This window comes from Clavelina lepadiformis, chromosome 2 (assembly GCF_947623445.1).
Source record: "Clavelina lepadiformis chromosome 2, kaClaLepa1.1, whole genome shotgun sequence".
Classification (NCBI taxonomy): Eukaryota; Metazoa; Chordata; class Ascidiacea; order Aplousobranchia; family Clavelinidae; genus Clavelina; species Clavelina lepadiformis.
Genome location: NC_135241.1, coordinates 4,257,201 through 4,285,095, shown reverse-complemented (window position 1 = coordinate 4,285,095; position 27,895 = coordinate 4,257,201). Strand labels below are relative to the sequence as shown.

At 35.0% G+C, this 27,895-nt stretch overlaps 2 protein-coding genes across 2 annotated transcripts in view; both read right to left on the bottom strand.

Moving 5' to 3' along the window:
- Window positions 1-700: 700 nt before the first annotated feature.
- Window positions 701-13,671, bottom strand: LOC143446711 (uncharacterized). Its single transcript, XM_076946471.1, has 27 exons — window positions 13,520-13,671; window positions 12,163-12,189; window positions 11,885-11,993; window positions 11,673-11,784; window positions 10,931-11,205; window positions 10,647-10,834; window positions 10,095-10,256; window positions 9,618-9,791; window positions 9,388-9,496; window positions 9,167-9,278; window positions 8,768-9,051; window positions 8,420-8,607; window positions 8,173-8,334; window positions 7,934-8,077; window positions 7,436-7,623; window positions 7,143-7,299; window positions 6,880-7,067; window positions 6,457-6,601; window positions 6,230-6,275; window positions 5,887-6,061; window positions 5,397-5,554; window positions 4,932-5,106; window positions 4,554-4,624; window positions 1,564-1,753; window positions 1,386-1,493; window positions 939-1,041; window positions 701-852 (listed from the first exon to the last, which is right to left on the bottom strand). The coding sequence occupies exons 1-27, from the start codon at window positions 13,584-13,586 to the stop codon at window positions 701-703; spliced, it is 3,969 nt and encodes a 1,322-aa protein (XP_076802586.1). The 5' UTR covers window positions 13,587-13,671.
- Window positions 13,672-17,553: 3,882 nt separating this feature from the next.
- LOC143445745 (uncharacterized) overlaps window positions 17,554-27,895 on the bottom strand; it is a 69,595-nt gene continuing 59,253 nt past the window's right edge. Inside the window, exons 34-52 of the mRNA XM_076945047.1 lie at window positions 27,491-27,768; window positions 27,172-27,359; window positions 26,827-26,937; window positions 26,629-26,720; window positions 25,538-25,712; window positions 25,036-25,128; window positions 22,508-22,595; window positions 22,282-22,397; window positions 22,051-22,158; window positions 21,589-21,756; window positions 21,247-21,292; window positions 20,555-20,729; window positions 20,078-20,235; window positions 19,786-19,960; window positions 19,450-19,520; window positions 18,488-18,677; window positions 18,297-18,404; window positions 17,956-18,058; window positions 17,554-17,871 (exon numbers count right to left, since the gene is read on the bottom strand). Coding sequence (XP_076801162.1) covers window positions 17,720-17,871; window positions 17,956-18,058; window positions 18,297-18,404; window positions 18,488-18,677; window positions 19,450-19,520; window positions 19,786-19,960; window positions 20,078-20,235; window positions 20,555-20,729; window positions 21,247-21,292; window positions 21,589-21,756; window positions 22,051-22,158; window positions 22,282-22,397; window positions 22,508-22,595; window positions 25,036-25,128; window positions 25,538-25,712; window positions 26,629-26,720; window positions 26,827-26,937; window positions 27,172-27,359; window positions 27,491-27,768 — 2,595 coding nt within the window. The 3' untranslated portion in view covers window positions 17,554-17,719. The remainder of the gene's footprint in view (window positions 17,872-17,955; window positions 18,059-18,296; window positions 18,405-18,487; window positions 18,678-19,449; window positions 19,521-19,785; window positions 19,961-20,077; window positions 20,236-20,554; window positions 20,730-21,246; window positions 21,293-21,588; window positions 21,757-22,050; window positions 22,159-22,281; window positions 22,398-22,507; window positions 22,596-25,035; window positions 25,129-25,537; window positions 25,713-26,628; window positions 26,721-26,826; window positions 26,938-27,171; window positions 27,360-27,490; window positions 27,769-27,895) is intronic.

Sequence of the window (27,895 nt, the reverse complement as noted above, 5' to 3'; positions counted from 1 at the left end):
CTGACTCTATTGTTGCGTGCGGTTAGAATTCTCTAACCTCTTGTCAGCCGAAAGTTCTTATTATATTATAACAGATACAGTTTACCAGGAAAGGCTTTTATTGTAGGTGCTGTACACTTTCTCAATATTACGCATAACCAAAAACATAGTAATACCACTGCTAATAAGATGTCTATTGAATTGCAATCACCATGACTACCGTAGTACGGTCGTACGACTATCTATAACTTTTCGTCTGGCACTTCTCGCGTAGAAGTTCGAGCTTATAAAACGTGAAGCGATGTGACGGAAATATTCGACAAAAAAAGCATGAACATTTCAAAGCGTGTGAACGAGAAAAACAATGCGTTGGCAATGGAGTACTAAAAGGAGTTTTCACACGAAGTTATTCAGAGCAAGTTTTCAAATATCCAACGATAATTGCAGTGTTATCAAAAAGCAAGTTCATAAACTCCAATCCATAACTGGAAAACTCATTTCCAAGAATGACGTAATGGTATTAAATTAACTGGAAAGCTCTTTTCCAAGAATGACGTAATGGTATTAAATTGCCTCCCAGGCCGCTACAATTGTATACTGTTTTAATACAAAATACAGATTAGCTTCTGGAAAAGTATCTGAAACATTTCGAAAAACATCAATTTGATAAAATTTTGTTCTGTTTATGTTATGTTTGTTAAATAACGTTCACCAACAATTTTCAAGAGCATCTTGTCAACCAAAAGCTAAAAGCAGCAACTAATGCAAAGAAAACAATCATCGATACAAAGCCACAAAACTTCAGTAATTCCGGGTCGTTGAACCCAAAACGGACAGGCGCAGAAACGTCATCTCTAGCCAGTGCTACCGCAGCTGCAACATCATCATAAACATTCGATTGGAGAAAATTTTGCCAAACAGAATCTCATCTAATATGCTAAAACAGCTACACAGGGTACCTTGACAAGACTTTCCATCTTCAAGGATCTTTCTTCCAGAGCGGCAAGAGCAAACAACTTTTCCTTCTCTCATATCGCACACATCACTGCAGCCTCCATTGTCCTGTGCAAGGTAAAGCTTACATAGTTAAAAGATAAAACGATTAGGATAGTAAAATGTTTGTTCGTGCTTTGGTTAAAAAAGTTTGCAGTAAAAAAATCAATCAGTCACTGTACTTTTTGTGATTTGCACAGTGGAGATGGAAAACAAAGCTAATTTTTTTAACATTTGCTAATGAACGGGAAAAAGTGGCAAAACCGAAAAGAATTACAACATTCCCGAAAAATAATTAAGGTAATAATTGCTGGAAAGTTATAGCACGGCAAAAACACAATAACAAGTGGAATACAACAATTGAAACTTGAAGTTTTTACCACATCTTTCATTTTTTATTATATAAATGAAACCTTGATACAAGTTGGTTCTTTTTTTTGAAGAAAAATTGGTTTTGACGACACAGTAGCTTCCATGATATCATGTTGTATATCGCGTCGATTTCGAGAAGAAGGGCAATTCTATAAAAAAATTGACGGATATTTGCTTTTCACCAACCCGTTTTATTCGAAGTTTTTAAACTGTGCTCACCAAATCTGTGCAATGACTTCTTGTACCATTATAACACACAGTGACAGCACAGTGAACGTAAATCGTTTGACTATCCAAGGGAATGCTTGTCCATACAAATGCTTTGAATCTGAAGTAAATTGAGTTTGACTGGTAATTTTCCACCACATCAATCGAGCCGGTTTCATCGAATTCATTGCGAGCAGGGCAGCTTTAAAGTACAAGTTTCGTGAGGTTTTTTATTTTATTCAATAACAATCAAAAATCGACATTGCCTGAATGATTAGTAAATTTGGTCATGGTAACAATGCATATTGTTTCTCAGATATACAGTACTTCCTCGATTATCCGGTCAAGTTGGGTCAATATTTTCAAAAATCTGACCAGATAAGCAAAAAAAACGGATAATTGAATTTGTATTTTTACATCATAGAAATAGAAACAGAGAGAACAAATACAGTAATGTACAGAAAAATGTCATAACTCAGCACTTTTATGGTAAAAAACTGATCGAAATGTAGCAGTTTACAAAAAATTTACGCTTAATTTTCATTTGCAACAGCAAATCTACTAAAAAATGAATCAATCTTGGATTGTTTGCGGGAAGATTCACGTTTTTCGGCAGCTAACTCACGAAGTTGTACTAACGTGGAAGTGTTTGAAACTGTTGCTTCTGGCTGAAAACGTAGCCACGTCAGACACTGATCAAACATTCGCATTGCTTCTGCATGAGAAACAGGGCATTGTGCTCCTTTTGTTGCGTCTTCTGTAGTTTCATCTGCATCTTCTTCATCACATATATCCTCTTCTTCTTCTGCTGAAACAAGATCAACTATTCCCTGCTCATCCATATGTTCGTAACCTAGACCGTCAGCTTGAAACCATCTGTCAACGTCAGAGGGTTCTAATTCAATGTTTAGTGCGGCAAATTGTTCCACGAAATCAGCATTTAGTATGCTATCGGAACAAACGGCGATTTCGTCCAGAGAAGATTCGTCGAGTGGAATAAGTTTTTGCCAAGATTTCCTTAATGTCTCTGGACTTATCTGTTCCCAAGCATTTGCTATCTTTTCTACAACTCTCAGCATATCAATTTTCTTCAGAAAAGTTAACATATCATCCTCTGTCTGAGAAACCAGCTCTTTTAAAACAGACCGCCGATAAATTCTCTTCAGGCACTCCAAAACACCTTGATCCATGGGTTGTATGAGAGAAGTGACATTGGGCGGTAAAAACTTGGCAACAATCTTACCATCATTGGACACTAGTTCATCCTCGCTTGGGTGAGCTGAACAGTTGTCCAATATCAAGAATGCTTTTGGTTCCTGTCCTAATTCAATTAGATTTTTTTTTACATCAGGCACGAAGCAGTTTTGAAACCAATCGTTGAATATAACTGTATTAACCCAAGCATTTTTCTGGTGTCGATACACAACGGGCAATGTCGATTTGTCAATTCCACGAAAGCATCAGGGATTTTTTGCTTTGCCGATGAACAATAATGGCAGTTTAATGGAGCCACTTGCATTAGAACATGCATTTATAGTTATACGCTCTTTAGCTTTTTTGGTGCCAGATGGATCACTGTGGATCGTAGTCAAAGTTCGTCCAGGAAGCATTTTATAATAGAGACCAGTCTCATCGCAATTAAAAACTTGATCCAAAGAATATCCATCTGCAAGCTCATCGAAAGAACGAACAAGATTGTCAGCGGAGATAACATCAGCACTTACTTTCTCTCCCGCAATTGCAAGACTTTTGATCCCAAAACGATTGCAAAAACGCCATTGGAAACCATAACTTGCATTAAAAGGCTTAGGGTTTTCTTCATAAAGAAGGTCGTGAAATTCCGTGGCCTTTTCTAAGAGAATTGGCCCAGTCACTGGAATTCCTTTTTCACGCTGCTGTCTAAACCATAGATAAAGGGCACTGTCCAATTTATGGTACATTCCTCCTTTCATAGTTTTGGTTGCTTTAACTGATTTTGAAATGCCTAGTTCACATTTTGCCATCTTGAAATTCTTTAAACTTTCTTCACTCTTGCAAATGTCATTTACAGTTGACTTTCCGATGTTGTATTTGAACATAATTTCTGTTTTAGGAATTTTTCTTCGTACCATGTCACACACCATCAGCTTGTCTTCAATAGATAAAACTGTCCTTTTTCGTTTCACAGTAGTACTTCTCGAATATGAAGCCATCTCGATATTTATTGTTTAGGCTGGTCTAACTTCACACTACTTACGAAGGACAGGCTGCTGGACCCATAGAGACATCTTGTTTATTCAACAATTGTAACCAGTAGAAATGCAACAATTAATGCATTCTCCAGTCTAGAATTAGTCGGTTAGTTTGTTACGTCACAAAGAAGTTAAACCGAACCTTAACAGAGTTTGGGCACACCAATTATTGCTTGTGATGACATAATTGAAATGATTGTGTGATAGATTTTTCTTTTAGGTGGTATACAGGTCATTGATCAGTGTTGATCTAGTTTTGAACAATGAGCTACAAGTACAGTAAGATTTTTAATGAGAATGGGCCTTAGTATTATAGCAGGACGGAGCTGCTCATAACTTTGCGGTTCATTTTACTACAGGTTCACAATGTGTTCACTGCAGTGGCTACAAGGAGAAAAGAACCAAGTAGAAAATTATTTTCTGATTTTTTCCTACCAGTTCAGTGAACACTGAACAGGTTGTCACCTCCCAAAGTCATTGATCACTCGGCCGGATAATCGAATGCCGGTTAAACGAGGGACGGATAATCGAGGAAGTACTGTATTGCTAAATTGTTTATCGGTCCTCAAATATCATGACTGCGATACTTATTTCATGACTTCATAAACATTACATTATACATATTATTCTGGATCTCATACATTCTTATCGTAAAATACTAGAGTGAACAATGGGAAGTGTTCTTTTAACTAATACAAGTCTTTCAGTTTTAAAAGACAACAGAGGAATTTGTAAAATGGCATAAATTGATTAATTATCTTTATTTTGTACCTGTTGTCAATGATTACGTAGACGTAAGAGTCTGTAGCGTCAGGTGTTAATGTCGCCCAACATCGAGTAGCCTGGAATTAAAAACATTACTAGAAATTGGAAATCTCCTATTTAAAGTAAGTAGCAAGTTCAAAATGCTTTTAAGCATTTTTATAGATTTTTTTTAGTGCTTCGAGGATATTAACTGCTTTGATTATTATTTTATTTGTTTTGATTCTTTTATTTCGCACTAAACTTTTAACAAAAACTAAGATACTATTTATGCAATAGTACGTTATGGAGTAGTAATAACAAAAAAGAAACTTAAATGAGCATTCTTAATAATATATGCTTATGATTTTGGACAACTAGAAAGAGCTTAGATAAAAAATATTCTACCTGCAAAACTAATGCTTCTTCAATTGGATTTACAAAAGAAATGCCAACATTGATATAATCCATAACATAGACATGCAAATTTCCCTCCACTTTTTCTCCAAAAGTGTTGTTTTTGTAAAAGTCAATGACAACATCAAAACTCCCTTCAATGGTTTGACCTGGTTGCAGAACCTTCCTGCAACACAAAGAAAAACGCGATATTTCAACAAACTTGTTGTGATTAATATCTTTAATAACCGATGAAAAAATATATTTAGATGGAACTTTGTGTGGTGCAAATTGTGATTTTAGGTCGATATAACTCAAAGACAATTCAACTCAGGTCGATTAAACCAAGGATAACCCAAGTAACATTTGTGATTTGAATAATCCTTGAGTTGAATTGTCCTGAATTTAATCATTCTGGGTTGAATCCGTCGTGGGTTGAATTGATCGACCAACGCAAATTGTTACTTTTTTTATCACCTGATTTCAGGGTGAATTGCACTGGAATTAATCAAGGTTTCTTTACGAAGAAAGCAAGTAACGTTGAAACATCTATCTGTGTATCTTGCTACAGATGAATCTCCAAAATCAGGGAGGTTTCTCACAGTATAAGTCACCTTGATAAAGGTTCCAGTATCCTAAACAGAAGAAGCAAAACAAATTGTTCAAACACATCAATATTTGCTGGAAGGAATGCTAATATTACAAGTGCTTACATCACAAAGAACAACCGTTCATAGTTTAAGTTGTCGTAATATCACTAATATGTCATCTGACTAAAACAATACCTTACTTTATTTAACATTTTTATATGCATGGTTCTAGATTTTAGTGGGTGTATGAGTATACTCGTATACAACAATTAAACACAGTTGGTGTCACCAAAATCTAGTCCTGTGGGTCACAGTGGGGATACATATACAAGAAGCTGATATTCTAAAATGAAATCTGAAAAAGTATGAGCACTAACCTTTAAAAGTGCACCACAAGATGTGATATTCATGGTTAGAATGGGATCTTCAAATCTTCCAATGCATCTTTCGTCTGCATCCTCGAGATTATTAACAGATCTAAAACTCTGTGGAGATACAATGAAATGTCCACCAGGTCGTAACCCTAAGCTTAGAAGGTCGTCAACAGTTGGGCTGAAAGAAAAGTTTTGATTGTTTGTTAGTGTTTTCCAGGTGTACCATTTGTCACTAAAAAATTACGAATGTATATGAAAATTACATACGTGCATAATCATTTCGTTAAGTTATTCGAGTGCATCAATATAGCAAACATTAAAACCTTAAATTAATGCATCATAGTACCTTATCACGGGGTTGGAAGAACACTCAACACCTTTTGTTGAACAAACTAAATAAAAAGTATAAAAATATGAATTTTTTACATGAATTTATGCACACAGAAAACATAAGTTGATCATGATAATTCAAAAAAGAAATCTTCATATTCATTGACCAGATAATTCAGACAAAGTTGGCAGTTCTTATTGTTAATCTTGCACCATCTTTCAAGTGAAAATGTTTGTTCTTACTTTCATCAATCGTTATATAAAAGCCTTTGCTCGTATTTGAAAAATCACTCTGGAATTGAACCTTAATTGAGTGACCGTATGTTACAACTTCAAACATCGCCAGATCTCCATTTAAGCGAAATGATGGTCCAGTATCAGAGCTAATCTGCAGAAATCCGTCAAAAAGAAACAAACTCTTATCAACCATTTTTATGCGGCTTGAAATATTTTAGGATGTCGATAAGATTTAGTGATGCTTGTATTCAATACGTTTTATAGTAACAAGTCGAGATATAGAGATATGAAACAAGTCTGAATTTAGATGATGATGGACTATTTTTATGTAGTACAGCCTGAAGTACCACTGTGAAAAATATACTTTTTGTGAAAGTTTTTTTAACAACTATCATATAAACATCCAGAAATGTAGCTAGCAATACTTACAAATAAAACATCATATTTGTGTTGAACATTAAACTCATGGATGATGAAACGATATGAGCATTTGACATTACTGAAAGTAATAGTCCAGTCACTACATTCTGAGTTATTGTAGTTGCAATCTGGATAATTCGGACTTAATAAAGCTGCAGAAAAGATGTATGACTCCTGGCAGGTCTGGCCCGGGTAATCTTGTTCAAACATTAAAATGTTGAATTTCTTTAAATAAATAATTACATTAATAACAATAAGCCACTACTACTCACTTGCAATAAAGGCAATCTGCACTTTGTCAAAGTTAATGCCAAGTTTATCACAGAGCAAATAAATGACATTACACGAGGATGTCAGGATGCCTGATTGCTTTCCATCCGCAAGTAACAACCCTAGACTCGGAGAAGATGAATCAGGACCATCATACGCCTAATACAAACATGTCTAAACTTAACATAAACTATTTAAAAACACACGATCGGCAAAATATTACCCAGAATTTTAATGAAATTTTGCCCTTTTCTATGAATAATAAGTAGTGTAAACTGCAAAAGAATCGGCTTACTTCACATCCACCATTTTCTCCTAACTCCCCATCTAATATAAAAACACGCAGAGTATATGATACTGTCTCGTGATTTTGAGTGATTTGTCTAGAGTACACCGAACATGCACTGTGTTGTGTTGCGCTGATAGTTACTATAAGATCCTCATCCATAGAAATAGCAGAATGACATTGCTCAACCGGAATTCCTATATATATATGGCATTGTTTGTTTACAAAAACAAATCACTGCGTATCAGTTACAACAACTTAAAACTTTCACAAAATCAAATTATTGAAGATAGAGGTTATAAAGTTACAGGAATATTGTTATGTAAGAAGTGAATGCATTCGCTCCAACAGAACAAGTAACTTTGTATCCTATTGGTTGCTCTAAAGCATCTACTTAAGATATAGTGTATCAAAAAACTAAGCAATTTGTATTGATACCAAAATTTTCTTATAATTAATGAAATTAATTAAATTTTCAAGATTAATGCTGAAGATCTGTCAAAGTACCTGATAAACTGTTACACATGTCACTTCTACAAAAATCAAAAGTGCAGTTAGAAATGTCTTCAACTTGTGAAGATCCAACCAACATATCACAACTGGCATTTGATATTAAGCAAGAAGGATAGCAAGATGCGATTTCATAGTATGCTGAAATGGCATGTATAAATTTGTTAAGAATACTAATTTAGAAAGCAAGCAAAATTTTTTTATGAAAGCATGCAAATTTGGAAAACTCAGCATACATGGTTTGCCGAAATCGTCAATATTATTCCATCTGAACTGTGCACATACATCTTCATGGTGACATGTCCGACTTATAACCACATCATAGAAAATTGTTTTTCTGTCTGTAGCAAACACTTTTTTGCCATGGAAGCATGTAACAGGATCCTCAAATGGAAAACCTGCAAGAAAATGTTAAAGCATTTGGCATAAAATGCTGAAAGCGTGCAGCTTCGCAAATGCAAATAATGTCGTATTATGTTTTACTTGGGGAACAGTTAGGTATTTCCAGATTTTCAAAATAGCCCAAAACAATTTCAGCAGCATCTTGGATTTCTGGAACGAAATAATGAAGATCTGAAGGAATCACAGAATAGAAAACCACACCCAATTTATCTTCATCACGATTCTTTTCCAAAGCATCAATTATGTTTTTCTTCAAGTTTTCAAAGGCACTGATTTTCATTGAATAACTTTATTAATACCCTTTGGAAACATCCAATAAATGTTTAGATCTTCACAAATCAAAGTCTAACAATTAAGAGCAACGTTGTAGTTTACAGTTTTATTCTTAATTATTCTACTGAATGATATATTTGAAATAAAATATCTCACAAACATATATCTTCGTGTCTTCTGGCTTCATAGAATGCCAATGCAGCATCAAAACCCCAATGTATAAGATTACTGATGATATCATTACTACAAACAGGATTTTTCAAAACGATCGGAGGAATGTTTATTATGACTTCAATGAATTCTTGGGGAATCACACTGCCAGGTAAAGGACATAGCAGGTTGTAAATAAACTCATCATTAACACCTGCCGTCGATGTATCATTTAAAATTTCAAATAAATCACCCAGTGAACCGATTTGGCTAGCATAAATCTGAACATCCTGAAAGTAAAAACAAGAATAAGCTGTGATCAACAAAAATAATTGGCTTACGTTATTAAATTTGAATACAGAGAATGGAAAAAATACAAACAATTTATTGTCAAAAATTGCTCACTCTGTATGCATCTCTAAGTTCTGGAATAAAATCAAGGATTGTCGGACAATCTCCTTCCAAGCAGCCAACAAGTTCGCCAGCCAAACATGCAATAGCAGCATCAACAGCATTACTTGGTAACAATAAGTTTAGGGAGTTAACGTTTAAGGGAAGATTAGATCAAAATATTGTGAGTCTCAAATAAGCTAGTATTTATTTCGGCAAACACAAAATTGCCTTACTGGCATAGATTCTGTTGTGAAAATGGTAGTTGCCCCATTATATTATCAAGACAACCAAATACTTTGTCCAAAGCCGATAGCAATGTACACTGAGGTAAAAGTGCTTTATCTAAACAAAAACAAAATTTGTTTGGCTTGATAAAAGTTTGCAAAGGTATAAAATGACAAGTCTTCACACTGAAAAAAATTCTAAACAAAATTGCAATCTCATGATATGTTCAAACACCCACCATCTGGAGGGATTATTTTACATGAATCCAAAAACTGGTTGCAATAGTCATCATAATCACAAAAATCTACTGAATATTCCTCATAGTCTGTAACACCAGGATGGGAAAGTAATGGAGCACAAGTTGCATTCTTCACTTGATCAGGTGATGCACAAAACGCGTGTTCAACGTATACTAAGAAATTGTATGCAAGATTTATGAAAAACTAGTGGTTACAAATACATCTATGGCACCATTGCCTGAAAAAGCATGCAAATGTAATTGCTCTAGCGAAAAAATAATATAATCAAACGATTAATATAATGAAGTTAATAATACTTAATAATAATAATAATATAATTAATAAATAATCAAACAGTTCACTCTCAAGTATGCTGTAACTTTGATTAGGAGTTACAGCACAGAAAAATATGTATTTATGATCATCATTTTAAAATTTTTCTTTCCCCTTGGCATCTTATTTGACCCAACATTTACCTGTATTTCCATCGTTGCTAGTTTTTGTCCAACGGGAAATACCACAAGTATCATTCAAGTGACAGGTTCGAATTATTGCATTTCTATGAAGCCTGTAACTTTGATCTGCAGTGAATAGTTCTGTTCCTTGGTAACACATGATTAGATGGGTTGGGAACATTTCTGTTTTATGACAATAACTTTATAACGTTAGGTACAGATAAACACTACTGTAAAACTATATTTAACACATTTTCCTTGAACTTTTCTCGGTGATATCATTTTATTTTTACCATCATGCAACGGGGGAAGAAAATGTGACTTGGTTTATCACAAGGGCCACAATAAGACTAAAAACTCGACAAACGTGCCTTTCTAGCCTCAGATAAAAATAAAGTTCAGAGAACGGGAGCCAATGCAAAGTACATGTAAAAAGCATAGTATATTGATAGCCAGATGGGCTTGTATAGTGAGTTGTTGATGCCTTATCTAATCTCAGATTCATAATTTAACAGTAAAATTCTATTTAGAATGCAAGAAGCAAAAATAGTTAGTTCATACACAAAGTATTACCTGGTGGGCAGTTTGGTATTTCTTGATCATGAAGACATTCTTTTACAATTGTTACACTGTGAATGATCTGTGGAATCACGTTATGAAATTCTACCGGAATCACAGACGACAAGATAAATAGAAGCTGATCTGTATTACAGTTTTCTTCCCAGGCAAGAAGCAGTCCGTTTTTCAAATTTCTAAATGCTCTGATTATAACAAACATACCTATTTCAATTTGATAATCCATCCTAGATACAACAGTTAGTTCATTTAAGGCATGAGGTGTATAAACGTTATCTCACATGCAAATATCATTATGCTCTCTGGCATCATGAAACGCCAATGCTGTATCCACTGTCTTAAGTATGATGTTGTCTACAATGTTGTATTCACAAATCGGATTTTCCAAATAAACTACGGGAATGGTCAATATAAAACTTATAACGTCTTCTGAAACAAAATTGTTCTCCAAGGGACAAACCAAATCATAGATCATATCTGCACCAAAATTCATAGCATCAACAAAATCAAATATATCATCCAGTGAATCAATTTGGTTGGCAATAGAAGGTATATCCTGGGAGGTAAAATGAACAATTAAGTTTTTTACAATTTTACAACTGATTTATAATGACCAAAATAATTCGTTTATAATTAATTTATTCTTGCTATGATGAAGCTGTGACAAACAACAATAGTTGTTCGAAATAGGTTGGATTTTTAAATAGGGACAATTTTTTATCGATAACAGAGTGGTATTATTACTCGAATAAATTGCCTGAAAATTTTCATCAAAGCAACCACATCTCATATCTCTTCAATGCTTAACTAAAGACAGTCCTGGCATTATTCCACCGCTTGTTTTGTTTGTTTTTATGTTGATCTTAATCCTTTGATGAAACTACTCTTAGTATCCTTTTCAATTAATACAATGTTTGTACTTGCTTTTGTGATGCTTAATGCAACAACTTGAAATGTAAGATGTAGCTCAAACTTGCCAAGATTAAATTACAATAAAACAATTTCTTATCCCAAATTGCTCACCCTGTATGCTTCTCTAAGTCCTGGGATAAAATCAAGCATTGTCGAACAATTTCCTTCCAAACATTCCACAACTTCATCTGCCAAGCATTCAACAACATCATCGATAGATTGTCTGCATATTATATAGGATTGTATCATGTTTCATAAAAGAAATACAGCTAACTAAATGGATCTCATTGACACCATAACTTTCCACAACAAACAACTACTACCTGCACAAAGTTTGATTTCGAAATGGAAGTTCGATAACGAAAGGTTGAAGACAATCAAATGCTTTTTGCCAGCTGGTTTTCAATGAGCACTGAGGAAGTAGCGCAACATCTACAAACAATAGTCTTTGCTACAGATGAAAGCGTTCACGCTAAATCAAACGAAATTATGAATAGCAGACAAAAATGGAGGAACTATCAAATATCTATAATGGAATAAAACGTGACATAGATCTATATATCTTAGTTACTGTATATAGTTAAAAGCTAACCAGACTTACCATCTGGAGGTAAAGATTCACAATCTCCTATAAATATCAAAGAAAACTGATATAAATTCGCGTTTAACATTTAATCTATTTAAAAGTTTTCATATGAAATTTCACCAAAAGCACAGTCTCATATAAAGTAAAAATCTTCGTCAAGTTTGCTACCACTCTATAAGCTTCAAATTCATGAAAATGTTAAATTATTGCCAGCAGTATAGCAATTGGGCTCGCCTGCCACTCGTTAATAATACGCGGAAAGTTGTGGGAAACTCACATCTCAGTCAGTACTAAAAAGTTTGAGTATTATATACTGCTGGTGATGCGTTGGTTTTGTGTTTGTGGAACTTTTTAGAGTTGTTAGGGCAAGCAAGTCGCCAAAACACAATGATTTAGTTAGTGGTTGCTACACTATAAAAAAATTTTGTGAAGAACACATCCATGCTTCCACAAAACACTATAAATAACATGTTGATTGACAACTACGGTGTCCATATTAACTTCATCAACAGAGTACGACCAACACTGCAACAAAAGTAAAAACATTGAAACAAATTAAGTCACCAAATAGAATGATACTAAAACTTTATTTAGTTAAATAATGAAAAATGCGAGAATTTATTCCTTTGGTGAAACTATTCAGGCATTATCCGTTTTAAACCTACTCCAGTGATAATTTTCTTCCGTTTTCGCATGCCCCATGTAGTTTTAGTGTCGGGGAAGCCCCTATTTATAATTTTTAGAGTTGATTTAAAAAGGGGAGAAAATATGTTGCTTCATTCCATGATAAAAGCGAACATTTGTCATTATCTGTAACCTATGACAAAGAGAAGCATAGTTAAGATGATTTTTTTGTTCTATAAGCTTGATTATTTAATTGATATAAACTTTTATTATTTTTCTCGTAGTTTTTGATGATGTAGATCCAGTAACTAACCATTGTGAGGATTAAATACGAGATTAAATATGACTTGCAAGTAAAACATAGGCAAGAAAACTTGAGTTGATATTGTGACAGTAATTCTACATAATTTTCCCAAGCCTCAAACAATTTTAAGTATTTTATTGAAGCACGTCATTACTGTCAGTTTAATTCATCGTACGTGTTCGTTTTCTCAGCAAGGACCTTCAACAGATCAGTTTGCTCAGCACGTCCTAGCCAGAAGGAAATGTTCAAAGTTTTGGTTTTGCTAGCATTATTGCGCTCAACGTTTAAAAAGTTTTTTGCGTTTTCATTTCGTGCTCTGTGGAAAAGACATGTCATTTTTTTAGATCAATCTTCATGGAGATGAAGAATACTCCGAACAATCAGTAATTGCCTTATGCGCCACAATCTAAATCGTTTTTCAAATTGCAGTCCTTTTCCACTTACCGAATGCTGAAGACACGTGAATGCAAATCGCATAAAGCGCAAAGCATACAAAGGAAAGTGGCTTCATTTATTCCTATGTCATCCGTACCAGAAGTTAAACGAATTAAGACAGATTAGCCTACGCTAAGCTGTTTTACTTACATGCAACTGAAAAGCTGTAACCTACAAATATTTTCGTCAATACTGCTATTAGTTTAACAGCAAACAGATCAATGTTCTCTCTATCAAGGCCTATACTAGAAGTCTTAATCAGTCATAGCCTGTCCTTATAGTAGGTTGACCACTTCAAGTCTCAATTCTTGCCATTTTGTGATGTAAACTGACTTATTAAACAAAGTAAACAACTTTTGAGTTCTGTTATACTATAAGCTGATCGCACACAAACTGTTTAACTTTAAGGAATACCATATAGTGTAGTAAGTTGTGTTCAATGAAAATGAATCCAACAATACCTAGAACTAAATGTAAATTATTCAGTAATCTTTATGGTATTGGTATGCATCGCGCGTACGTGATTTCATTTCCGCCGCAACCCTATTTCCGTTAAGCTACGAACGCAGTTCACATCAAGCGGGATCTTAGTAGAAAACCAACCTCGATTAATTATGGGAGTTACAACAACAGAAATCGTAATACGTATTTGTAAGAAAGCATATTAACTACATTGTAGCTTGTAGGCCGTATGCTCCTACCACGCTGTTAGCGTATAAGTGCACAACTACTACTGAGTTGTTACTATAATTTTACGTATAAATTTGTTCTCAACATTATGCAAAAATAGTTGTAGCCTATTTTGTTTTAGGTCGACAGATGATGTCAAGTTTGCAGTCCAGAATTTGTGATGATGGGCCAGCGTTAACTACAGGCGACCTTGGCGGTTGCCAGGCTTTGCGAAGTCCTTTTGCTATAAATGTTATGTCTTCTACATATTTAAAAGGAGCGTATCTCTGTCTCGAAACACACTTAATTTTGTTCAACAGTTAACTCAAGGTGTAGTACTCGTATTGACCACGTTTATATGTCGAGCCTAGGGCTCTGACGGTCGAAACAATAATACAACTGAAAAATTAAAATATGTTTATCTGAACAAATGCAAGTCATTCCTCGGACAAATACTAATCAGCAATAATGCCTTGAGATGAGATTCGTTAGTATCGATGGGGATAGCTGTAAACGTCATCAAACTTCACTGTTCATTTCGCTCGGCTAAAGGAATGACAGAAGGTGCAAGGCCAGCATGTGACGACGACTAATGTTATTGTTATACATTCTGTAGCGCAGTACACATCTTTAATTGTCATAAGATTTAATGCGAATACAGTGTACCAAAGGATTTCTATCATATAGCTATCAATGTATGTTTATACCAAGTGCAGGAAGATTAGATGCCGAAAACAAAACAACCGATATACGAACAAAGCACTTAAATCTATACAGTGTAAAATTTAGATTAAACTAATAAAGATGCAAAGATAAAATAATGTTTTATGGATCCCTATGGACACTATTATCTTACGTCTTATTAGTATCAGCACCAAATAATGATTTGTTATCAATAAGCTGTATAAATAGGCTAAACGTTATATATCTTTTGGATTGCAACATAGTGCCTATACCACATACCATTTGCAAATTAATTTGTTATTTTCTTATAAAATTGTAACTAAGTTATTCTTGAGAAGATAAACTCATATGATAATTTGCTCATGAGATTTATATCGTGAAACATTATTATCGTGATGCTTTTCCGTAAATTATTTATCAGGGGTCTGGAAACTGCTCCCAAACTTTTTAGCTTATAAGTCATGTAGACAAGTTGATATTAAAATAATCTACTATATAAGCTGATTAAAACAAAAGGATCTACTTATAAATCATTTTGTATTTAAATCACTACTTTTTTATTGTAGATAACAAGTATACGGCAAGATGTAATGAGAAATCTGATAATACGGTAGATATTAATGGCGTGCAATCTATCCGAAATACCTTTGCAATCGACGTATTATGGAAACTTTTGTTTTACATCATAATTTCACCACAGCTGTAATAGCTACGTAACGTTTTTGCTCTCAGTACGTCTTAGTTCAACTGTGTAATGCATTTTGCCATATCATACCGAATAGAACAGTCCCGACCAGTGGCGTAGCCAGAGAAAAAATTTGGGGGTGGGGGCAAATATTTCATGAGTTCAAGGGAACTACAAAGTGTTTGTTTTAAGACACCGCCACCTGATGTAGAAGCCTATATAGACACAAACATTTGGGGGGGGCATGGCCCCTTTCGCCCCCCTGGCTACGCCTATGGTCCCGAATGCCGTGATTGCGGTACGAATTCTCAGTTTTTTACTTGTCCAGAGGCAGTCTGTCTCTGGGCGTGGCATGGCACTGGTTTTCTGGCTTAATCAATTCAATACTTAGTCTATGATGCAAACAAATAGAAACAATAGAGTCAAATACGTCAAAACCAATAATAATTTGCCATAGCTCATTTGCTCTTTTTGCACAATGCTTGATAGGTCGAGCAGTTAATAGGTAGAATTTGATGGAAAAATGCTGCTGAGCCAGACCAAGTTTTCTTGTTCTTAAGTAGGTTTTGGCACGTACCACAACTGAAACTGGACAAAATTTCAAACCATCTCATTAAATTAATAGTGTTTTTTTACATCTTAGGATCTTCTGCTTCGAGTGGGCCAATTGACATCAATATCTTGATAAGGCTGGACTCTAGGAAAGCTATGCATAAGGTCACATGTAAGCAGAGTCGACCTTCAACCAATGCGAGCGATGCAACCGCGTTTGTCTCCGCATTGCTTAGCACCAAAATAGAAATTACAATTTAGCTTTTATTTTGCGCAAAGCACAGTGTTATTTATCAATTTTTTTCTCGAAACAAAATGGCTTAGTGAAAACATACCACAAAGCAAAGCTTTGATGGGAGCTGATTTGCAAAGGAGTTCGTATTTGGTTAACGTTATTATTTTTATTACATTTAGTTATTTAGAATCGGCAAGAGACTCCGCCATCAGGTTGTGCATTGGGCGCTATTGCTAAGGCCGACACTGCGTGTCAGAATGCGCAATAACTTAGGTCCTGTAAAAATGATCCAGCGCTATCGACATGAAATCGAAGTACAGGTAACTTGAATTTTTATTACTTGGTTTAGATATTTCCGGTTTTGAGATGAGACCCATAAGCTGGGACCCATCATATTTGTGAAATTCAGTTAGAGTTTTGTTTTAAATATGTACCCTTCAACTTGCGAGCCGTGATCTCGTGTATACCGTTCCTCACGAGATGATTGGCAATAGCATTTGCAAAGACCGGGCACAAAGAGTGAGGTAACCGGCCGGCCACTGAGGTTGTTTAAAATGCTCCATGCTTTGTGACTTGATTGTGAAAAGTTGATGGCTTCCGTCAACCATTATAGATTCCTAACTTTAAGCTTTTTTTTAAGCTGTCACAAGACGAGCTGGATGAAAGTCAGTTCCATAAAAGCCAGGTTTTTATTTGCTACCTTTGTAAATTTCGTTTGTCCTCTCTTGAACTGAATGTTAGTTACGAGCCTCCATTGTACGTATAAACATGAATATGTGTTTCGTTTCGAGGCGTTTAAAAGCGGTGTTTGAAGTGTAAAAGCTCAAAATATATTGTGCCCCATCTACTTTGGGTTGGGTATGGACCAATGCGGGAATTTTTGATCCAGCTTTAATACTTGGTTGGCCCCATCCTCAATCCAATTCTAAAAAACCCACAGGAAATGGGACGGCATTTTTTTGGCTTCCGCACAGAACAGTGAAAACCTACCCTACGCCACTGTAGAGAGGCCTAACTCTATTACAGGAAATTACCTCGCCACCTGCTGCTAGACGGTCGAAGTGGATTCTCCACAACAGCAGATTTTGTGTCACGTAATGAGAGAATTGTAGTGTTGACAGTTGGGAATATGTGATAGTGTCGGCTTCTTTCGTTACAAATTCATACTCTCTCGACAGTCTCATTGCGACTATCAGTACTAGGCCTACATGAAGAAGAGAGACTAAGGAATACATTTATTACATCAGAGCGAAACGTTTTAGTAGAACAATAAAACATAGCTTAAGATACGGATACATGTAAAGAAATCTCATAAAATGTCAATTGAATGAATTTCTTCCTGTTTGAGTGTCTTTGAACTTCAAATTCAAATCGAACTAATTCTTCAAACACGTCTTGTCTTCCAGAAACTAAAAGCGACTACTGATGCAAAGAGAACTACCAACAATATAAATCCGTAAAGCTTCTGTAATTCCAAGCCCCTGATCCCCAAAACGAAATGCATAGCAGTATCATCTCTAGTACGTGCTATCGCAGCTGAAACATGAACATAAATGTTTTGAATAGAACTTGTAACCTGTAAAAATACCAAACTGCATCTCACCAACTGCCATATCCTACCTTGACAAGACTTTCCATCTTCAAGGATCTTTCTTCCAGAGCGGCAAGAGCAAACAACTTTTCCTTCTCTCATATCGCACACATCACTGCAGCCTCCATTGTCCTGTGCAAGGTAAAGCTTACGTGTACATAAAAGAGTGGGATAGTTAAAATGAGAAAGTTTTTGTGCGTTGGTCGGTGTACTGGTTAAAAACGTTTGTGGCAAACAAAAAATCATCATTCCAATAAAAGCAATTCGATTGAAGTTATTAACATATTTTTCAGTTATCAGTTATACATATTTACATATACATATTACTATTATTATTTACATACATATTTTTCAGTTATCAAAAAATAACCTTGAGACAAGTTGGTTCTTTTGTTTGAAGAAAAATTGGCTTTGATGAAACAGTAGCTGTCATGATGTCGTTTTCCGAATTGCGCCGCTTTCGCGACACGGGGCAGCTCTATGAAGCAGAAAACTTTATGCCAAACATTTGATGTTTATTAATCATTTCTTATCCAAGTATAGTTTTTAAACTGTACTCACCAAATCTGTGCAATGACTTGTTGTATCATTATAGCACACAGTGACAGCACAGTGAACATAAATCGCTTGACTATCTAAGGAGACCCCTGTCCATACAAATGCTTTGAATCTGAAGTAAACGGAGTTTGATTGATAATTTTCCACCACATCAATCGAGCCGGTTTCGTCGAATTCATTGTGAGCAGGGCAGCTTTTCATGCAGAAAAAATATTTTTATTTTCTAATAAGTTCAGTAATCGACATAATGTTAAAATTCAGCATTGCTTACATGGTAAGGTTACTTTACATTTTGTTTAGACATTGTGACTGTGGTTACTTAAATTCATAAGACTTACATACCAAGTTGTTGTAATAAGTACCACTAAAGCAAATATATTCTGGATTTGAGAAAGGAAAAATCTTGTTCAAAACATTTTGGATTTAATTCTAATCAAATATTTATACTAGACTGTAAATTGCTTTTGTGGCGTTTATTGCAGCCACTTGGCATTTGGTATAAAAATGCCGCTCAACATGACCAAAGACATAAAAGATTGAAACATGATAAGGTATCAGAATCTTTATCTTCGCACTGAGGAAAGTCTTTGCACGTTTTAACTTTCCCATGATTTCTCATCACTCGAACACTGGTTACCCAGCTTTACACTTACACACATTTCTTTACTTGGCTTTGTAGCTTTTATGCATTTATTGCCCAAAGTTTGAATTGTTCACCAGGACCACTGTGAACAAGAGCAAGCGTTGTTCACGTCATGCTTAAGTGCATTACAACACGAGTCGCATTATTGCGAGCACAGCGTTCTAACTCCCATGCCACCGGGTCGACGCCAAATTATTTTCATCTTATGGTACTGGAATGAGGATTCCAATGGGAAGTGTTCCCTTCCAATACAATTGCTTTATTTTAAAATGACCAACAAAAAATCTTGTAATTGCGCATACGTTATATATGTTGTTCATACCCATCGTCAATAATTACGTAGACGTAAGGAGCTCCAGCGTTGGGTGTCAGTGTAGCCCAACATCGAGTAGCCTGGAATTAAAAATATCACTAGAAATCATTAAATTTTATTTTATTTGATTACAAAATGCTGTCATCCAAGATTGAGCTTTAAGATTGTTTTCTAGCTGTCCATACCACCTGTTTTGATTATTTATTTCTGCTAGTTTATCATTTCACATTAACTTCTAATAAAACAGATATTACATTTATGCAAATAGCGTGTTATGGAGTCAAATCAATATCAAAAGAACATTCTTAAAAGAGTAGTTATGTTCTTAGACAAGGAATATTATACCTGTAAGATGAACGCTTCTTCTACTGGATTCACAAAGGATACACCAACATTGATATAATCCATAACAAACACATTCGAGTTTTCTTCTAGTATTTCTCCAAACGTGTCGTCTTGGTAAAAATCAATGGTAACATAAAGATCCCCCTCAAAGGTCTGATCAGGTAGTAAAATCTTTCTGCAGCATAAGGTGAATAAAGAAAGAAATTTTAACAAGTTCATAGCCATTAATATCTGTAATGAATAAATGTTTGAAAACAAAATTATGTCGGTCAGAAGAACTGTTTTATTTTACCTGATTTCAGGAATAATTTCGTTGGATTCAATTAAGAATTCTTTTTGAAGAAAGCAAGTAACGTTGAAGCAGTAATCCTTATATCTAGTTATAGGAAAATCTCCCAAATCAGGGAGATTTTGTACAGTATATGTTACCTTGATAAAGGTTCCAGTATCCTGTGCAAAGAAAATTGCTAAACCAATCGCACAAATACATCAATATTTTCGGGAAAAAACGTTCAGATAACTTATACAATTATGTACAAAACAGAAATAAAGGGGTTTATTTTAATATACAATGCAGTCTGCAAAAGTTTTTCTTTAATGAAGAAACAAATTTCCTTAAACTATCATTTCACAATGCATGTTCCTAAAACATGCTCTTTTCCGGCAAATACACAGTAAATACAATCGTTATCACCAAGACTGGCTGGATTGATTGCTCACAAATCTTATGCAACCAACATAATTTCTTTCAAAAATGTGAAAATGGAACCTCTAAAACTGCACCACAGGAAGTGATGTTCATAGTCAGGGAAGGATCTTCATAACTTCCAATGCATCTTTCGTCTGCTTCTTCAGAATTTTCGAAAGATTGAGAACTCTGTTGAGACACAATGAAACGCCCACCAGCTTGTAATCCTAAGCTTAGAAGTTGGTCACTGGTGAGGCTGAAAAATAGGCTGTGCTTTAAAAACCATGGCAGTATCATAAATAGCTGGTGAACTTTAGATTTGTGCCGGCAGTTGGCGACACAGAGCCACATAAAAATTTTAATTTGTGTATGACGTCATTACTAGCCTAACATACTGAGCTTGACATTTTTGAGGCAATTACACAGTGCTGCATGGGAAGAACACTTAGGAGTCATAGCCAGTTATTAGCAGCAGCAGCAGTATTTTATTAATCTTCTATATATATAAACCACTAAGAACCACTCAGTTGGTGACCCCGATGGGGTCACTAATTGTTGGTGAGTTGGTGACCAATTGAAGAGTTCTTGGTTGTTTATGGTTATAAGTTTAATAAAATACTGCTGATTCTAATAACTTGCTGTGACTCCTAAGTGTTCTTCCCCAGCAGCACTATGTAGTTACCTCAAAAGCGTTATCCTCATTCTAGTAGGCTAGTCTAGCCGTTACAAATGAAGTCAAAATGTAACAACTGAAGTTAATAATTAATCAATACCTTATTAGTGGATTTCCTGAACACTCAATTCCTTCCATTGAAGAACCTAAATGGAAAATTGCTGACAATTCTGACTGTACACCAAACAGGAGCGTGACAGATCTAGCTTACCTTAGCTTGCATTTAACATGCATTAGATAAAATAGGATCAAAAGATCATACATCATATAAATAAATCTTATTATTGATAATATCTTAATTATCTTATTATAATTATAATTTGAAAACATAAGATCTTTATGTGACATGTTGTCAAAAATATTTGCGGGTCACGTTGTAGCTGATTTGGTTAATAACTATAAATGATGAACTAATAATTTTACTACATGAAAAAATTCATACCAGTTGTAAAAGGAATGGATGAAATGGGTGTCTCGACAACTTGGGTTGGAGAGAACTCTACTTTAGCACGCACTGACAATAAACAGGAATCGTCTGGGTTCAAACCGGTGAAAACAAAGCTAGTTGTATTGAATGATTCAGTTTCTGAAAACTCACTGCTGCAGGTCACTATAATATATTGAAACCAAAATTTTTTTGACTCAAAGTTACCTGTATGGCACAGTTTGAAAGAAATAAAACTTGTTTATAACAATATACTGTGTACTTGTGTGTACTAAAAAAGTATAAACTTAACACAAAAATCATCAAGTTTTCATTTTTAATATTAAAAAAAAGACTACAACAACAGGATTTAATACAAAGTATTACAAAAATCATGGCTTATATCATAACGGCAAATATAGTTTTGTGTCGATCGTCAATGCCAAACATGGAAGGAATTAACGAAACTTCCTAACTTGCCTAAAACTTCATATGAGATTGCTCCATCAACTTCACTCAAAATAACTGACACTTGACTAAGTGCAACTTCTGTGATTGTAACATTCGGTGGACTTGGAATATCCTCAACTGAAATTAAATTGGTGATTTTAAGAGAAATGTAATACCAAAAAAATCTATTAAAAATGAGTGTTTTTATGCAGATGTTTTATTAGAAGTTATGCAAGATTATACATCTACAAAAGTACTTACATACTGTCACGTTTTCAAAAGTGCTGGAATTTTGGAGTACAGATAACACAGTATCAGCTGTATCATTACCAGTTGTATTAAAAATAACTTCCATTGAAGCAATAACACTGCCCTCTCTAAATACGAAAGCATACAAAATAAAAATAAACGAAAAACATCACAACATAGTGCTTTCAGACGACAGAAATGTGTTAGTTAGGTATAAGCTTTTAAGTGATAAAGTTACCTTATGGATATGACTCTAATTTCCGTATACGTCAAACCCTGTGAATCGAGTAATTCCATTAAATCACCAACTAGTAGTTGCTCTAGACCAGGCATGCACAACTCAAAACAGTACGCGGGCCGTTTCAGGGAAAAAATATTTTTCGCGGGCCGCATGCTAACGTTGTTGTAACTAACGTGTAGCCTACTTTATATAATGTAACCGTTAAATAAGAGATATCGTTGAGAAGATGGTTACTGTCAAGAGACGGTTGCCTCTCGCACTGCAGTATCTAGTTTTTAACGCTTATCGGCGGTAAAGCATCGGATTCGTTGATGGTGTCACTGTAACCGTGGAGAAACGTTTATTATTGTTTTGTTCTATTTATCTCTCATAAGAGCTTGTAACTATGTTTCGACGGTTTTATAACAAAAGTAACCCCTCGACGGTGACAAACAAAAACAAATCCAACGAAGTATAAATTCCTAACATTAACAAGAAATCTACATACAAGACAAATATCAAAAAATGAAATTTAATGAGAAACGTTACATCTTTTGTTCGCAACAAGCAAGTCATAATTAGGCGAGATGCTGGAAGTTGATATTTTTAGGATATCTTCCAAATGTCCATCAGTAAGCAAGGATCGTTGCTTACTCTTGTTATAGTTCATTACTGAGAACGTTTGCTCACATATATATGTGCTTCCAAATAAGCTGAAAATTTGTTTTGCCATGGTAAGCAAATTTTTAAACTTTTCTTTGGGCAAAGACTTGTAAAATTCTTGCAAACTGCTTTCTCCATATTTTGTTTTGTACAAAGATGAAGTTTGCAAATCAATGACCTCCATTTGTAAATGTGGAGGTGCTTCTTCCGGCTCTATTGAAAATGGATTTTCAATGATTTTTAGCTGTAGTTTTTCTTCACTGGAAAGAGAAAGCCTGCTGTTAAATTCTTCAATCAGAAATTTGATTTGTTGAGCATATTTGATTCCTACTGCTGAATGCCTCTCTTGCAAAATATGCTGTGAACAGGTTGGAAAATGTACCAATATTCCATCTAAAAGCTGATTTTTGAAAAGTCCTAACTTTGCTTTGAACCCGTTTACCGCAGCAAAAAGATCGAAAATCACCTTCCTTTTCCTTGAAGCTTCATATTGAGGTCGTTCAAATGTGAAGTAATGTCGCAAAGAAAAAATAAATCTTCATTCCAAGACAAATCGTCTAGCTCGGAAAACTTTTTTGGCTCCGTTTCCAAAAATTTCTTTATCTCGTCTTTCAAAGCAATGAACCGTTTTAGTACTTTTCCTCGACTTAGCCACCTTACATCGGTGTGGTACACTACGTCACCATATTCTGCACCAGTTTCTTCAAGAAACGATTTAAATAAGCGATGCTTTACTTTCCTAGTCCGAATGTAGTTTACAATCGAAACTGCGACCGACATCACATGATCAAATTTTAAAACCTTGCTGCATAAAACCTGTTGGTGTATGATGCAGTGGTGAGCAATTATGTTTCTACCAATAACCTCCTGTAGCAAAGACATCGCTCCTTTCGTCTTTCCGCACATTGCTGGAGCACCGTCAGTGCACATTCCAACCAATTTTTTAAAATCAGCGGATAGTTTTGTAGTAATGCAATCAACAATTTCGCCGCAGATGTGTTTTCCAGTGGTACGACCTTTCATAGACTGCATACCAGCAAGGTTCTCAGACACGTTAAAATTATCGTCAATGCCTCTTATAAACACCAAAAGCTGTGCTGTATCAGTACAGTCCGTACTTTCATCCACAGCCAAAGAATAAGAATGAAATTCATTTACTTTTTGTTGTAGTTGATTTGTTAAGTTTGCCGCAATATCTTCAACTCTTCGTTGTACAGTTGTACGTGAAAGACTAACGCTTCGAAATTTCTCGATCTCTCTCGGGCATATCCTAGAAACTGCACGCAACATGCATTTTTTAACGAATTCTCCCTCAGTGAAACTTTTTCCTGCAGCAGCAATATCCGTTGATATTTCGTAGCTAACTCTGGTAGCGGTAACATTTACCGGACGCTTAAAAAAATTTCGTTCCGAGCAAAGATTCTTAAGTAAACTGTCTGCTTTAAGGTTCCTTTCAGTAGCATCTAATTCAGCTAGGTTCGGGTGATTCGATTCAAAATGGCGTCTCAGATTATACTCCTTTGGGACTGCAACCACATTTCGGCAAACAAGACACAGTATTTTCGAGTTTGTTTCTGTAAATAAGTATTTACTTGTCCATTCTCGGTTAAAGATTCTGCCCTCATTTTCAATCTTCCTTCTCTTGTTTTCAGTTATAACGCGATTACGGCCTTACGGGGTACTGTATATTTCACAAAATGCTGACAACTCAACCAACAGTAAACTCAACTTTGTGCAGAAACAAGCAACAAAGGTTGGATTGTTCTTGTAAAATTTTTCAGCAAAAATGAGTGAAATCACGGAATAGCTCGCGGGCCGCATGAAAAGGTTTCGCGGGCCGCATGCGGCCCGCGGGCCGCATGTTGTGCATGCCTGCTCTAGACGAATATAGCCTGGTGAACTTGGATCCGTTAAGTTTACTTCAAAATTTATCACAGCTGGGGAGACATAAGCAGAAAATTGCACCGGATTTCCATCTGTTGAAACAATAAGAATCAAGTGAGTCCAAACTTTAGAAGTATAAAGAGAAATTCATAAAAAGAAACTTTCTGAAAAATACATACAAATACCCACTCCGACATCCTACAGTCTACGCCAGTATTTCCTGACCAGGTGCTGTAAGATTTCAGACAATACAAAGAATTTGCAGCATAAACTTTTGACCACAAACCATGTTATTTTGTTTTAACTATTCAGTTTGGTTTTAAAAGCCCTAAAATAAACCATTTTCATATTACCAGTGACCAATTGGCTCACAATGCAAAAAATTAGTAAGCAACGTACGGCATAATTTTTTGTTAAAAAAAGGGTTGGGAAGCACTGGTCTACACCATTTAACTTGTGATGTGTTATCAACAACAGTGCATTACAATTACATGACGGCACCTGTAGCGATAGAAAGTGCAGAACTAAATTCAGCATCAGCAATTCTTTCCAAGTTATTTGAAATGATTCCTCTGGTAGAAATTTCATACAGTGTGTTCGCTTCAAGACCAGTAATGACAAGAACTATTTCATTACTAGAGATAATTCTCAGAAAATCCCCACTTTGCACTTTAACCTAAAAAGTCCGACAAACTAGCAATTAAGTAATAGCAAATATAAACAAGTATTATCGTATCAAGTGCAAAACAAGTACAGAAAAAGCTTCTTAATTCGAATTCCTTTAATTAGAAATTTCAAATAACTCAAAGCAACTTCATCAGTCCCAGCAAAGAAGCGATAAAAGTACATGTTAGGATATATCAATAATATCAAGTTATTTAACTGGAAGTGTTTTGTGGCCACCAAGACATAACTAGCACTATTTATCCTAAAATTAAACTCAAAATTATTCATTCTAACATAAACACCAGGGTGATTTTTAATAGGTTATTTTGGAAGTGTTGAACGTTAATTTTGTGCTTTATAATTTAAATCTTCTTCACCTTAAAATTATAACCTGGTCTCCAATGTACAAAATTTAGGAGCCCAAATTGACCCTATATACAGCATAAGAAATAAAAAACTAACTAGCAAACTAGAAAGGCTACAATTGCCTAACTAAGTTAGAAAAATTATTTATTAGATCAGCAACGTGACTCCAGATATGTTAAAGTATTTTATAATGTAGCAGGCTAGCCAAAGCGAGGCCAAGAGTACTAGGCTTAAACAACTAACAGTTGGACTTTAGCTCATCCTGGATACATTCGATGCCATATCACGTTATATGCTATAATCACCTTTTAATGCCATAATCATTCTGTTCTGCTAAATATAAAATATTTTTAAACTTTTTATCAAAAAGGAACTACACAAAAAAGTCTTAATTGGTTGTTAAAATACAATTATTATCCCTAAGATACGTTTTCATGGCTATCTGCCCCCAAATAAACCAGCTTCGGATAATATAGCTCAAAGAAATCTAATCAGTCACTTTGTCTTGATGAGCTTTCAATGCATATTTTCAACCTAGGTATTTCTGACAACCAGATTACCTCATACGTATTAAACAACTGCTGCTCATCTAAGATGACGGCAATACTGGAAGATGTTCTGGTGAGAAACCGTGGAGCGGGAAGTTGGATCACTGAAACGTTAAAAGCACTGACAATATGACAATATTAAATAAAGATCTTCCACCTGAAAACAATTTTCGAAATAAAGTAATAAAACATTTCAGTAAAAGACAATACCATCACAAAGGCTTCCAGAAAATCCAACATCACAAGCACATTGGAAACCAGGTGGTTCTGATATCGATTCACAGTTACCTCCAATCCCACAGGGATTCAAATTACATTTTCCTGCAAAATACACAATTAATATAAATGCTTAGTTGGATTAAATGCAAACTATTTACTTAAATAATCATTTACATATCAGAAATACTAAAAGTCGTTGAGCTTCAGTACTGGTAACGTTTCTGGGTATTGTTCAAATTTATTGTTTACATTTTTCCTAGTAGATATGCGAATGAGGATTTTTGACGTAAGTTCATGCTGATAACATAGATGTGACATCGCACAAACTGAACATACCAGGTGGACAGAGAGGGATTTCCACTTCATTCAGGTAGTTCTCAACAATGTCTTTACCAGAAAAAATCAATTGAATAAATGAATGATATTGTTCTGGAATGTTTGCCAAAAGCAAACTACCCAAAATGTCTTGGTTGCAAGAATTTTCCCACAGATCAAAATATCTTCCTTTTTGTATATTAAAAGCGCTGCAATGCAACGTCAGCAAAGTTGTAGTAAAACCTATGATGCTTCGTTGCAATTTACGTCATAGCTCCAGCTTGTTAACACTAGCCCTATCTATGGGGACTGAAGTTGAAACCAAGTCAAAAAAGCTTACCGGCAAGCATCTGTGTGATCTTTTGCTTCATGGAATGTTATCAGTGCTTCAAATGTTGCTTTGATAATGTCATCAACAATATAATCATCACACAAAGGATTTTCTTCTCTGAACGATGGAATGCTTTGGATAAAGGTGGAAACATTTTGAGGCAAATTTCCTCCAAATATTGCAGGACAAAGAAGTTCATAGATGATTTCTATATCTCTTGAATCAACATCCAACAATTCCAAAGCATCAGCCAAACTAGATATCCCCATAGTCAAACTCCTTGCATCCTGAATATCGTATCATTGTATTACTGTTGTAATTCTAAAAGGTTCTAACATATTTTTCTTAACAACAATGGATTTATATTCGAGCAGAACTTATTCAACATACATCAAAACATGATAACTATCGAAC